The sequence below is a fragment of the Mixophyes fleayi genome, chromosome 4 (genome assembly GCF_038048845.1).
Source record: "Mixophyes fleayi isolate aMixFle1 chromosome 4, aMixFle1.hap1, whole genome shotgun sequence".
In the NCBI taxonomy this organism is placed as follows: domain Eukaryota; kingdom Metazoa; phylum Chordata; class Amphibia; order Anura; family Limnodynastidae; genus Mixophyes; species Mixophyes fleayi.
Genome location: NC_134405.1, coordinates 14,671,129 through 14,686,443, shown reverse-complemented (window position 1 = coordinate 14,686,443; position 15,315 = coordinate 14,671,129). Strand labels below are relative to the sequence as shown.

The following is a 15,315-nucleotide window of genomic DNA, read 5'->3' as shown; positions in this document are numbered from 1 at the left end:
ATATTGTTTGACGGTGTGAATATAGGATAAGATATTAAATCAGGGGGTAGCCAGGGGAGGATATTCCTGACAAATACTTGTTGTATTCGAACAATATGGACAAAAGGCAATGAACGGTCTTAGATGCAAAGTAGTTGTTTATTCGGTACAGGTTACAGCGTGATTGTCATACAGGTGTCAGAATCAGCTGGCATTTTATAAGGTACAGAGTCTATTTTTAGCATAAATATCTTTTATACCCAAAGTGACAATTATATTTCTGAACAAATCTAGAATCTTCTTAATTACGTACAATGTAAATATTATAGAGAACCCTGTGAGAACTGGATTTTAATATAGTGTAAAGGACTGGAGAAGGTTTGGTTTATGAAAGATAAAAGTGTGTGGTTATGTAAGAAGACAACGGTCTAGTTGGTCTCTCTATATTTTGAAACCCATCGTGCTATTTTTTCATCTGATTTATGCTAATATTGCCAAATTTATTCAGCTCATCTACTTAGGAGCTGATCCACCTGGAATTACACATTTAGTGATCATACTAAACTCTTCGCTTTTTTTCTCCCTACCCCGTTTTTATTTGGATTAATTTCTTACCACCATCACAAGCTGTGTGTGAGGCGGCTATACCTATTCAGCTGTGAATCGTGGATCACACAAGCTCTATTCATCTAGTCCTTTACTCGCTGCGTGAGTTGCTATTCCGCTTTAGCTCGCTAAGCTCCGGATATCATCTATATGCGGCCACAGTCTGTCATATGAAGGAAGACTATTCTGACTGCTATTATCAAGCAGCTATAACAGGAGACTCTCCAAAGGTGTTATTACCGAGCGGTTACACGGAGTGACGAACTATAGCCGAAGACAGTGAGTACCACTATATCTTCTACTCCAGTTTATGCTCTTTTCTCTACATATTGGGGTAGGGAGTGGAATAATTTATTCATCCATGTGGAATATACACCGTTAAAAAGCCGGAGTCCATACTTTAGTTCACCTATGCTCTATATAGAGCTACATACGGACACCCAGACAATACTATTCTTCGAGATAAATTATATTATTATTGGTGGATTGATTATTATGGCATTTTACAGCAACAGTTCTTTGAGGAAAACTATTCAGTAAGCTCGAGTGGTAGCTAATACCTTCTAACCACATTATCGGCTATATCGAAGACAGCTGTCATATTTTTCCATCTAGTAGCGCTGTGGTTTTTCACAAATACTCATGAGCAACGTTTTTATGTATTTATTTTATGGTCTCAATTGATGTACTATGTCACAGTGCACTGTGATGTAGGTAACGTTTAATTGTTTTTTTTCCCTCATACACAAGTCATTTGTAAGCAGGTTATCTATATGTATGTTTATAATTGTATAATACATTTTTATATTTGACAGCCCGTGATCTCCTTTATATAGATTCTATTATAGACAGACAAATCTTTAGCGCTGCAAATGTTTTTTTTGGGTGTCACGTGTGTGTTGGTGGGCGCAGCCACCTTGGTTTATGCAGCAGCTTGTCCTTTGTCAGTATTTATATATTTTTGGGTATTTCAATTAGTATTTTTTATTTTCCTAAGATCTATTTATAAATTGGTTGATCTATTTTATTGGCGCCATATCAGGGATTTTTTTCTGTTTATAGTTGTTATGTAAGAAACCCATCTAGGAAAAGGATATAAAGATAGCGTGTGCACAGTGACACAGGAAGTACACGTCATTCTCCTATTTTAATTCTTCTTCCTAATTCTTAAAGATACAATATCTTAGTTCTTCTATTCTGGTAGGTTATATTTATAACAAATGTAGAAAAATAACTCTGATAAGGTATTTTATGTACTTAGACAACACAGTTTTCTTCTACCCCCTTTGATTGTTTAATAAAAAGACTAAATAAATAAAATGTATATAATATATATATATATATATATATATATATATATATATATATATATATATATATATATATATACACACATACACATACAGTATATACCCATTAATGTAATCAAACTTATTTCTTATGGAATACCTTTTGCCCTATGTGAATTTTTTGATGTTCAACAAAAGATGATTTCTGTGTAAAACATTTCCCACACTCAGAACATGTAAATGTGTTCTCACCTGTGTGAGTTCTCTGATGTCTAACAAGAGATGATTTACATGTAAAACATTTCCAGCACTCAGAACATTTAAATGTGTTCTCACCTGTGTGAGTTCTCTGATGACTAACAAGAGATAATTTACGTGTAAAACATTTCCCACACTCAGAACATGGAAACCGTGTCTCATCTGTGTGAGTTGTCTGATGCTCAGCAAGACTTGACTTATGTGTAAAACATTTCCAGCACTCAGAACATGTAAATGGTTTCTCACCTGTGTGAATTCTCTGATGTCTAACAAGAGATAATTTACGTGTAAAACATTTCCCACACTCAGAACATGTAAACCGTGTCTCACCTGTGTGAGTTCTCTGATGTTCAATAAAATGTGACATATATGTAAAACATTTCCCACACTCAGAACATGTAAATGGTTTCTCACCTGTGTGAATTCTCTGATGTGCAACAAGAGATAATTTACATGTAAAACATTTCCTGCACTCAGAACACGCAAATGGTTTCTCACCTGTGTGAGTTCTCTGGTGTCTAACAAGAGATGATTTACGTGTAAAACATTTCCCACACTCAGAACATAAAAATATTTCATCATCTGTATGAGCTGTAGTATGTGTAACAGTATCTATATTATCAAGAGAATATTCCTCATGATTAGATCGATCAGATGATTTATCTGCTCTGTGAAGTATTGGATGTATATTTAGGGTAGTGTGGTTTCCTCCTGGAGAATCTTGTGTGATGTTGTTATCTTCTGTTTTAAAATCTGTAGATAAAATTAATTTTCCATCCGAGATATTCCTTTGTTTGCATCCATCCGCTGGAAATAAAATAAATGTATGGGTATAGACATTGTATTTTGCATTGTTTAACATATTAACATATTGTACCCCAAATTATAGTAACATACACTATATGGACAAAAGTATTTAGCCACACCTTTTAATTATTGAATTGAGGCGTTACAATCAGACCCGTTGCTAGGGGTGTATAAAATCAGCACCTAGCCATGCACTGTCACAAGGCGCTCATTCGGCTTCCACAACTGAACACCGAAACGATCACCTGTTCCCCATTGAAGCATACTTCAGCTGCTGGCGTCCTGGCTTTGGTTCTGTGCTTGCGCAGACAATAAGCCTTTTTGTCCGCTGCACGTTTTCCATTGGTTCTCAGTTCTGGCTCCAAACTTGAAAAGGCACTTCCTCTTTCTCCACAGGGCCTGTTGATCAAGTTACCTGCCTGATTAGACTTAGTCTTGTCTCCTGTACGTTAACCTTGCATCCTCAGCGCCTCCTTGTCCTCGTTACCCTGCGGGCTGGATTGTCCACGCTGCACCTGTCTCCGCTGTGCTGCTGTACTACGGGCTATTCTGCTCAAGCTGCACCTGCTTCTATTACCTTGCTTGCTGGATTGTTCACGCTGCACCTGTCTCTGCTGTGTTGCTATACTACAGGCTATACCGCTCAAGCTGCACCTGTCTCTGTTACCTTGCTGGCTGGACCGTTCACGCTGCACCTGTCTCTGCTGTGCTGCTATACTACGGGCCCACCCACCTAACCTGCACTTGTCTCCGTTACTCTGCTAGCTGGACTGTTCACACTACACCTATCTTTTGTGCCACTACACTACAGGCTGTATTGCTCAAGCCACACTAGCCTCCATTAACCCACTAGTTGAATTGTTCAGCCCGCATCTGTCTTCACTCCGCTACTTGACTGAAGAGCTTATGCTCCACCTGTATCCAGCAGTCTCCCCTGGCCCTCCGGCCAGAGAATTTACATTCCATCCATTTCCATTGTGTCTCTTCATAACATCTTATTATTTACTCCCTTAGGGTCTCGTATGACACTCCTGGTAGGGGCCGCAACCTGCGGGCAGAGGACGCCGCTAAGCCCAAATCACCTTGCAGTGGTCACTGGTGAATACCATCCGTCCGTTAGACCCCGCGCCCTGCTGGGAGTAGCGCCAAGTTGTGCAGATCCAAGAATCCAGTGAACCAAACCGTGACATGCAGTCTCCATTTGCAAACATTTGTGATACAAAATGAGCTGTTCTGAAGAGCTCAGTGACTTCAAGCGTGGTACTGTGATAGGATGCCACCTTTGCAATAAGATGGTTCGTGAAATTTCATCCCTGCTGGATATTCCACGGTCAACTGTAAGTGATATTATTAGAAAATGGAAATGTTTAGGAACAACAGCAACTCCATGAAGGGGAAAACTACATAAAATCACACAGCGGGGTCCATGACTGCTAAGCCGCATGGTGCTTAAAAGTTGCCCACACTCTGCTGATTCCAAAGCTGAAGAGTTTTGAACTTCCACTGGCATTAATCTAAGCACAAAAACTGTGCAGCGGGAGCTTAATGGAATGGGTTTCCATGGCCGAGCAGCTGCATGCAAGCCTCACATCACCAAGACCAATGCCAAGCGTTGCATGGAGTGGTGTAAAGCACACTGACACCGGATTGTAGAGCAGTGTAAAGGTATTCTGTGGAGGGACAAATCATACTTCTCTGTATGGCAGTCACATAGGCGAGTCTGGGTTTGGCGGATACCGGGAGAACGTTACCTGCCTGACTGCATTATGCCAGCTGTGAAGTTTGTTGGAGGAGAGATAATGGTATGGGTCCGTTTTTCAGGGTTTGGGCTAGGCCCCTTATCTCCAGTGAAGGGCAAACTTAATGCTTCAGCATAACAAGTCATTTTGGACAATGCTATGCTTCCAACTTTGTGGCAACAGCTAGGGGAAGGCCCTTTTCTAATCCAACATGACTGTGCCCCAGTGCACAAAGAAGGGACTAAAAATACGTGATTTGATGAGTTTGGTGTGGAAGAACTTGACTGGCCCGCACAGAGCCCTGACCTCAACCCCATCGAAAACCTTTGGGACGAACTGGAACGGAGATTGCGAGCCAGGCCTTCTCGTCCAACATCAGTGCCTGACCTCATAAATGATCTACAAAATGAATGGGCACAAATTCCCACAGAAACACTCCAACATATTGTGAAAAGCCTTCCAAGAAGAGTGGAAGCGGTTATCGCTGAAAAAGGGGGACCGACTCCATATTAAAGTATATGTATTTGAATACAATGTCATTACAGTCCCTGTTGGTGTAATGGTTAAGCATCCGAATACTTTTGCCCATATCATGTATGTTACTATGAGTAGGTTGAAATGTCGAGCTGTTTAATTTCAATTTGCAAACAACAAACACTTAATTATAATTATACAACTGTATTACCAAGCACATTGCATAAGCCCAGCCACAGTGACACGCAAATTGCATCCAGCTTGGACAATTCCAGCCAAATGCGGACACGGGCAAGTAACATTTCCTAATCATACACATTGCCCACCCAGCATTCTAGAACAGGAAGACTTATTAGCCAGTGACATTGTCCAATCAGACACTGCGCTCACACACAAACACTGGAGCCTCAAAAGTAGAGTAGACATGGGTGAAATTAGCAGTGAGTACGGAATATGGGTTTACACTACTCTTAGGATTCATATCCATGCACAGAACAAAGGAGAGTATCAGGACAGATTAGGAGAATGGAGTAGGGCACAGATGGGCAACAGCACAAAGTAAAGTATAAGGGCAAAGCACTGTACAGGGTCAGATCAGCAGAATAAAGAGCAATTGTATAGAGCATACAAGCACGTAGACTGGAGGGGACCTATTGTGCAATGACAGCTGTGTGCAGGCAGGTGGAGTTTGTGTGAAGTGTACTTTGTGATGGGGGTGTATATGATCTTAGAGGGAGGAGAATAATCTTATATTCTACATTAGTATTACACTGATAATATACAGCTGAGGATCAAATATTCATGGCAATGTCACATGTGGTAATACAGAGAGATGGTGTGACTGAATCACTATTAAATAACTTTTGGTAAAAAATTATTTAAAGCAAATAGCGCAGGGCACTTATTTATGTAATTGCACGTGCACTTATTTTTTTATATTGTGAGATAGGAAATCGTTATTTTGGAGACCAGGGGAAGAAATTCGTCTCTTGTTTAACCTTGCTATAGGATGTTCCTATTTCTGATGTATATATCTGATACAATGAGCCTGTGTTTATCAAGCCTTTGGTGTATTGTGATGTGGGGAAGTAGCTTGTTTTTTTTGTTGTTCTGTGGGAATGGGTATTCGGCGACTGTCTGAAGTACTCATGCCAGTCAGACCTTTTGACTTGCTAGTGGGTCTCCTGCTTCTGAAATAAGATGCAGGAAATCACAGCAAGGGTTTTAAGAATTTCATTATCCAGTATAAATATTAGTGGTTTTGTAATGCATGTAAATCTATGTTTGTGTAAATAGAGTATATCCTGATGCTACAAATAGCATGTGTCTGAAAGGTATAAATGCACTGACTTGTACACTGAAATGTATCATTCTGATGTTCCATCTGACCTGACCACTGATACCTTAAATCAGTGTGACTGTCCCTGTCAGGACACTTGAGCAATAAACATCACTCTGCTTCAAAGACCTGCTTGACAACTTCTTCAATATCGCTGTAATCCTGTGACCTGCTGATTAGACCCTAAAATCTAATCAGTTCTCCGGCTGATTCTGAGGTTTGGACCCAAGCTTTTCCAGTACCACTGCTCTGCCTGCTACCTGCAGCTCTGGTCAGTGTGATAGGCCAACCCGGATCCATAGTAAGAGGTCCGGAGTTACCAGCCCCAGTGTATCAGCACAGGAGTACACTAGCAGTGACAGTTAACCAGAAGGAAAGTGGTTCTGATCGCCATAAAGGAGTTCAGTGGTGGCAGCATTATAAGCCCCTCCTACTGCGGCAAGAGGGCACATTTGGGATAACGAAAGGGAACGTTGGCAAAGTAAGCCCAGCTGGTTCCCAGCAACAACAGACAGGGTGGCATAGGCCATCATCCTGTCACAGATGGTGATGGACACTGTCACAGAAGGTAGTGTACAGGAGGTTCATGGGTAATTTCATGGTGTCACTGACATCCCATAAGATACACCAGACAGTGGGTGGAGGAGACTAGTCAGATCTCTGGGCTGGTAGCACACAATGATATAATGTGAGGAGGACTGGTCACATGTCTGGGCTGGTAGCACACAATGATATTATGTGAGGAGACTAGTCAGATCTCTGGGCTGGTAGCACACAATGATATAATGTGAGGAGGACTGGTCACATGTCTGGGCTGGTAGCACACAATTATATGATGTGAGGAGGAGACTGGTCAGATGTCTGGGCTGGTAGCACACAGTGATATGATGTGAGGAGGAGACTGGTCAGATCTCTGGGCTCTTAGTACACAATAATATGATGTGAGGAGGAGACTGGTCAGATGTCTGGGCTGGTAGCACACAATGATGTGATGTGAGGAGGAGAACAGGAGTCTAATAGTGGCTGAAGGCTCCGGACTCTCCTACTGGACAGATACATTTTCCTCATTAGTTTGTACTGACAGAGGAGAGTGTAGAATAAATGATTGTTTATTACTCACCTGTGCTGATATCTGTAGGGATTTCCTCCTCCTTACACTGCGGATCACCCCTCACATACGTCTCTTCCTCTCTTTCTGTCGTTTCTACTTTAATATCAGTCAGGACATCATCCTAAACAGCCCACAAAACAATACAAATATATGTAATAATATCTGATTTAATAATTTGTGATGAAACAGGTGATTATCAATGTATAAGATCCACACAGCTTTTTTATAGATAATATAATGAAAAGTCATTTTGGGATTATGTGAGACCAAAAGTCTACCTGATACTCCTGTGGGATAATGGGGTTTTCCTGTGTACAATCCTGTGAATAAAGAGGACGGATATATCTCTGTGGGGTATTTCTGTTACTGGATCCATCTGTAAGAAACATACATGGACTGATTACATTGTTTACATAAGCAGAATATGTGATTCCTTTCTCTAATATATGTTTATTACTCACCTGTGCTGATATCTGTAGGGATTTCCTCCTCCTTACACTGCGGATCACCCCTCACATCCGTCTCTTCCTCTCCTTCTATCGTTTCTACTTTAATATCAGTCAAGATGTCACCCTAAATAACCAACAAGACAATAATGATATCATCATCATCTTAAATTATTAATTTGGCGCCATAGAATCCGCAGCGCCACACAATCAACAATAAATAAACCAAAAAAATACAGATAAGTAAAGGAAAAGAGAAACAACATAATCAGTAAAAATCAATGCAAGAGACCATAAAGAAAGCAACTACATAAGAAAACAACTAGAACAAAGGAAGCAATACAAAGAGGATAGGAGGTAGAGAGAGCCAAACTTGTGTAAGATAACATTAAGAGGATTATGGTAACTAAATATATCATATCTAATAATATCTGATTTAATCATTTGAGATGAAACAGAAGAAAATCAGTGTATAAGATCCACACAGCTCTTTTACAGATAATATAATAAAGTCACTTTGGCATTTAGGTATTTGGAAAGACCCTAAAATGTCATATACCTGATACTTCTGTGGGATAATGGGATTTTCCTGTGTAAAATCCTGTGAATAAAGAGGACGGAGATATCTCTGTGGGGTATTTCTGTTACTGGATCCATCTGTAGGAAACAGACACTGACTGAATACATCTGAAACACCCTCAACCTTCTAGCAATAACAGAAACATGGCTCACGCAATCAGACACTGCCTCACCTGCAGCCCTTTCACATGGTGGTCTCCATTTCACCCACACACCCAGACCAGGAGGCAGACAAGGAGGGGGGGTTGGACTACTTCTCTCCCCACAGTGCACGTTCACAGTTCTACCAAATGTCCCATCACTCACATTCACATCTTTTGAAGTACATGCTGTTAAGGTTTTTAACCCGTTCTCTATGCGTGTTGCTATCATCTATCGCCCCGGTCCACACCAACAATTTCTTGAACACTTCTCTGCGTGGCTCCTTCACTTCTTATCCTCTGACATCCCCACCATCATCATGGGTGATTTTAACATCCTATTTCTAATCCGCGTTCCAATGCTGCTTCCAAACTACTCTCTCTAACCTCCACACTTGACCTATCCCAGTGGATTGAATCCGCTACTCATCAGGATGGCCACTGTCTTGATCTTGTTTTCTCTACACTATGCTCAGTTTCTGATTTCCTTAACACTCCTTTCCCCCTCTCGGATCATCACCTTATTAGCTACTCGCTCGTTCCCCCAGTTCATTACCCTCCTTGGTGTCAAACTCTTCCAAGCCTCCTCACAACCGCAGGAATATCAACAGTTTTCCACCTCTCTTCAACACCTTCTCACCCCAATTTCTACATTCTCTTCCCCTGATCGGGCAGTATCCCATTTTCACCAAACCCTAGCAACTGCCCTGGATCAAGTGGCTCCAGCGACACTACATATTCCGTGTAGACTTCGTGCCAACCGTGGCACACTAAAGTAACACAAACTCTCCAAAAACTTTCTCGTAAAGCAGAACGTCACTGGCATAAATCTTGTACCTCTAATGATTTAATCACATATACTGATATCTACCACTCCTATAGAAATGCTCTGGACACTGCTAAACAAACATACTTCCAATCTCTCATCTATGCTCAGACTTCTAACCCCAGGCGCCTTTTTTTTTTTTTTTAAATCAGGTAAAATTTTATTGCATTTTTCTTTTCTTTACATTCTAAACAACAAAAAAGCCCATAACATTGGGCTTAATCCCCAATTATAACCCACACAGTGTTACAGGTATTATCAAGTATTCATACACAGTAGGATCACAAAAGAAAAAACATTGATATTCAGATATTTAAGCCAAGGTATGCAAATCCTCTACAATTTCAAGATGCAGTGGAATAATAATACAGTTTTGATAACACAGAGTATAATCGTTGACCTTGAAGACTCATCAATAGGCGGCCGGATGTCTGACCCCAGCATTCATTAGGAGAGCGCCATCTCCCTCAACCCTTCCGTAACATATGGGGATATCCTCCACCTGTACCATATTCTTTCATACTTATCCACTAGGTTCCTGCTGGTGTACATGAACCTTTCATGGCCGACTGTATCGTTAACAAGGTCAATCCAGCTACTCAAGGTCGGGCCTTCAGGTGCCATCCATTTCCTAGCTATCAGCACCTTTGCCAACATAAGTAACGTGTTGATAAGCAGTCTAATAAGATTACGGGTTTTTTTGTTCAAGCCCAAACCGAATATACAAAGTTTTGGAGTCAAGGCCACTACTCCCACCTCCAATCTCTTAATACAATCCTCCACCTCTCCCCAAAAAGATGAGACCAACGGACACTCCCAGAGCATATGTCAATAGTCCCCTTTCTCACTCCTACACTTGGGACACAGCACCCTCTGACCCCCACTAAACTTAGAAAGCCGAAGAGGGGTGAGATACGCTCTGTGTAACAGAAAAAACTGGACCTGGCGAAATCTAACTGATGCAGTAACCTCTTTCGGGCTATCTATCACTATATCCCATGCTTTGTCACTAAGACGCCCCAGATCACCCTCCCACCTGCATTGCAGCTCCGGCAAGCCCCCTTCACCAGATCCTTCCACCAATATTGAATACAAAAATGAAATTTGCCGCCTTTAGCCCAACCTTGACAGTTGCACCCTTAAGGAATCTGCACTAAAGCTCGGGGCAGCAACCCGAAACTGCGAGGCCAGAGCATGTCTCAGCTGCAAGTATCTATAAAAGTAACCCCTAGGTAGCTCATATAGTCTCTGAAGTTGCTCAAATGAATATAATATCCCATTTTCATACAATTGCCCAATATGTACTATATTGTAGATTCAACAAGCTCCAGCGCCCTCCATCCTAATCAATTCTCCAAAATCCAAATTATCCCAGAGTGGAGTGCACGGATCCAAATCCAATCCACCCCCAATCTGGGCTGACAATCGCCAAACCTTCATGGCCTGTATTAACAAAGGGGGGTCCCTCCCAACCTTTCTTCCAGCCAGAAGAAACTGTACACGTGTATGACTAGATCCTGTCTCAGAGACCAAAAAATCATGCAAATCTACGCCCAACCACGACCGGAACCATACCTCAATATGCGTCAACTGGGAGGCAAAATAATAAAGCCGTAGATTCGGCAAAGCCAAACCCCCCAACCCTCGAGAACGATACAAAGTAGTAAGCTTAACCCTTGCTCTCTTGCCTGCCCACACCAAAAAAGCCATGAGACGTTCAATGTAACGAAATGTGCTATGGGGGATATATACCGGCGACTGCTGCAAAACATACAAAAACTTTGGTTGGATTATCATTTTGACCAGGTTAATTCTACCTGTGACCGACAGTGACAGCTGCTTCCACACCCCAATCCGGCTTTTTAAGAAAATCAATCTGAGGCTGGACATTACGCTGGATATATTGACCCGTATCACTAGAAATCCAAATACCAAGATATTTAAATACCGGGGTCCATTTAAGGGGAGTCTGCAAAACTTAACCCTTAGGGCAAGTCCCCTTAATCGGAGTTACACTGGATTTATCCCAGTTAATTAAAAGCCCCGAGTACTTGCCGAACACCGAGACCACACGAAGTAATATTGGCAACGATTTATCAGGATATGACAGAAAAAGCAGCATATCATCTGCGTAAAGGGCAATCTTGTCCGTCCTGCAGCCCATCCTCAATCCAGTAATATCTGACTGCCTTCTAACCACACATGCCAACGGTTCTATGGCCAGGACAAACAGAGTGGGGGACAGAGTGCACCCCTGTCTGGTACCTCTGCCCATAACAAACTGACGAGACACGAAGCCATTTACACAGACTCTAGCTGTAGGGCAAGAGTACAACAGTCGAACCCATTGAATAAAAACCGGTCCAAAACCGAATTTCAACAGCACTGCCCATAAGTACCTCCACTCTACAGAGTCAAAGGCCCTAGCATCATCTAAGGACACCACCACCGCCTTCTCCTCCGCAGGGTGGGGCAGCTGCAGATGACAAAAAAGCCTACGCAGATTTATAGCCGTAGATTTTCCCGGCATAAATCCAGTTTGGTCAGGATGCACAATCTCACTAATCACCCGGTTCAAACGCGTCGCCAAAATTTTTGCCAAAATCTTAAGCATAAACTGACAATAGGTTTATACGCTTGGAATCAAAAATGCCCCTTACAAAAACATATCTACCTAATGGGTCTGACTCCACCATTTACAAAATAAAGTTTACTTTTTTACATATAAGGAGAGATACCCCTCTAGAATGACCCGTATGAGTAGCATGGTATGCCCATCCAACCCACGGTTTTTTAAGGGCCAACACTTTACCTCCCACTAGATGTGTTTCAGTTAGACATATAACATGCACCTCATACTTTTTTAATTGAGATATGACCAAAGACCGTTTAATTTTTATCATTTAGACCACGAACATTCCAAGTCAGGATTTTAATAGACCCCCTATTCATCTTCCCAGTCGCCATAACACAAGGGAATACACATGAGACATTTCCACATAGAAATCAATCCCTTCCAGCCCAGGCAGACACCCAGCCACCAGTCAACCACATTAATATATACCAAAATAGTCAATCTCAACACCTGAAAGCATTTGCATAGAGAAATAGTACCACACCTGACACTGCATTGAAAAAACCTACCCCTCCCTATTCAAACAACCCCCCTCCCCGTATATCCACCCCCAACTTAGACATACCTGGATCCCCTTACAACTACCCCACATCTCCCTAAACAGCGCACACAACTATCTCTGCGTACTTATGGAAACACCTGTATGCACCGAAAAAAGGAGAGGGAGACCGCGACCCTTTAAGCAAGGGAAGCTCCCCAACCACAATTCACCCTAGTACTCCTCTAACCCTCTACACCCAACCAATCCATTAGTACCAACTATAAGATCCAGCAGTCTCAAATAATATCACCTTATAACTAGCTTTTTCATAAGCATCCAAATAACTGCAATATTAATCAAAGCATTTCAGTTATATATAAACATAGATCAAGGTGATACACATTAACGGAGCAAATCTCAAACATTATAACTATCAAAGGCACACAGTCTTTAATAGCATCATCTCAGTTCACGGAGCATATCTCAAACATTTTAACTGTCCAGGAGATCAATACGTCACCAAAGGCATCTTCAATCCGGACGAGGACCTCTAGGAGCTCTCCTATCCAACCAGTTAGTCGCCTCCGACGGCGATCCAAAGAAAAGGGTAGTTCCATCTGCAACCACACGCAATCTAGCCGGGAAAAGCATAGCATACGGCAACTGCATCTCCCTAAGGCGACGTTTCACCTGTATAAACTGAGATCTGCTCTTTTGTACATCCCCCGAGAAGTCAGGAAATACAGTCACTCTTTGGTTTTGATACAATAGGGGGCCCTTGGTCCGAGCCAGGCGCAGAATAGCATCCCGATCCTTATAGTGTAGCTGTTTAGCAATGAATGTGCGTGGCTGCGCACCAGGAGGTGGCATCTGAGTCGGGATCCGATGTGCCCTTTCTACCGCAAACTGGGCCGTGAACTCCTCTCTGCCGAACAACTGGATCATCCATTTCTCTAAGAACGCCTTCGGGGCATCTCCCTCTGCCTTTTCAGGGAGACCCTACAGCCGAACATTACTGCGCCTGAGGCGACCCTCCATATCTGACATCTTCTGCTTAACCGACACCATCTGAGCCTCCAAACCAGCAACTTTCTGCGGCAAAGGAACTGTAGTATCCTCTTGTATAGAAATGCGGGCCTCAGTCTTCTACACTCGCTCCCGGATTTTCTGAAAATCCTGTCGCATCAATGACAAATCAACCTGCACTTCTCCAATTTTATCCATTACCTTCTTTTCAGAGGCAGCAATAGCTTTCAGGACTTTTTGAAGAGTAGAATCAGTAGGCGAATCTGAATCTTTCGACGACTGAGGTACCTGCAGGTCAGATACAGGAGCTCCTCCCGAGGCCGTAGCAGGGTTGGAACGGGCATATTTCTCCAATCTACCAGCCGCAGTGGTGCTCGCAGAGTGTTTACCCATAGTGACCTCCTCTGCGCACAGTTGTTGACAAATGCACCTTTAGATATTGTATATGCAGTTTAACATACAAAGGAAGACCACAGCAGAGCGTCCAGCCCCAGCTAGATTTATAGCCAGACTCTATCGAGTGAAAGGGCCAGATAATAACCTCAGATCAGCCAGAACCTGTACACAGCCAGAGAGGAAGAAAAGGGCAGAGAATATATTGCTCTCACTGCTCCAAAAGAAGGGGATGTTGTCTATGCACAGCGATGTATATTATTATATCAGCTGCAGCTCCGAGAACTGTATGCCAGCTCACTCTCCTCCGTTACTTGCTCCCAAGATGGCGCCCGCAGCTCATTCCACGGCGGGAAAGCAGGGACTCAGGAATCTCTCCAGCCGCTAACATGCACCCCGCCTAACAGCCTCCCCGATGGGTCAAAGATTTCTTTATTCCCCGCTAACCAGAGGACTCGCTGAAAAGGACATCCAGCTCCCTGCTATCCGTGCGATTCCTGTCACAACAGAGCTCCGGGGAACAAGCACTAGTCACAGGTGCCCTGAATCACCGCTGCAGCCCGAACTTGGACCGGAAGGAAGAGAAGGGGTTCCAGCACCAGTCTATGTAAGTTGGGTCAGCCGGTACCACAGCAGGATATTGGCTACGGATAATTAGGCTGAGGAGCTCAGACACAAGCGTCTTACTCCATTACCCACCAGGCCACGCCCCCCCAAACGCCTTTTTAACACATTTAAATCTCTTCTGAATCCTCCAACTAACATCAGTGCCCAGGATCTTGCTTCCTATTTCAAGGACAAAATAGATAACATCAGACTTGAAATGGTATCATCTCCCTCGACAAGCAATCGCCTCAATTCCTTTGTAGCACCCTCTAACACTCTCTCTTCATTTGATCCTACAAATGAAGAGGAAGTTTCTACTCTCTTCTCATCTTACTACTCTACCTCCTGTCCTCTTGATCCCATTCCCTCACAAATTGGTAGGTCCCGGTCTCCTGTGCTCATTCCCCATCTAACTAAAATCTGTAATCTCTCTCTTTCTACTGGTATTTTTCCATCACTATTCAAGCATGCAGTGATTACTCCCATTTCAAAAAAACAAAATTCTGACAAAACTCTCTCGCAAATTACCGACCCATCTCTCAGCTCCCATGCCCCTCCAAGCTTCTCGAGAGAATTGCCTA

General features: G+C 42.7%; 1 protein-coding gene across 2 annotated transcripts in view; it reads right to left on the bottom strand.

The window, feature by feature from the left end:
- The window catches only part of LOC142151046 (uncharacterized), a 219,974-nt gene that overhangs the window by 63,639 nt on the left and 141,020 nt on the right, over positions 1-15,315 (bottom strand). The window contains exons 6-9 of one of the 2 annotated variants that reach the window (XM_075206325.1): positions 8,608-8,705; positions 8,064-8,175; positions 7,881-7,978; positions 7,612-7,723 (exon numbers count right to left, since the gene is read on the bottom strand). In XM_075206325.1, the coding sequence (XP_075062426.1) occupies positions 7,612-7,723; positions 7,881-7,978; positions 8,064-8,175; positions 8,608-8,705 (420 nt within the window). The remainder of the gene's footprint in view (positions 1-7,611; positions 7,724-7,880; positions 7,979-8,063; positions 8,176-8,607; positions 8,706-15,315) is intronic. The other variant, XM_075206327.1, reaches the window with a different exon arrangement.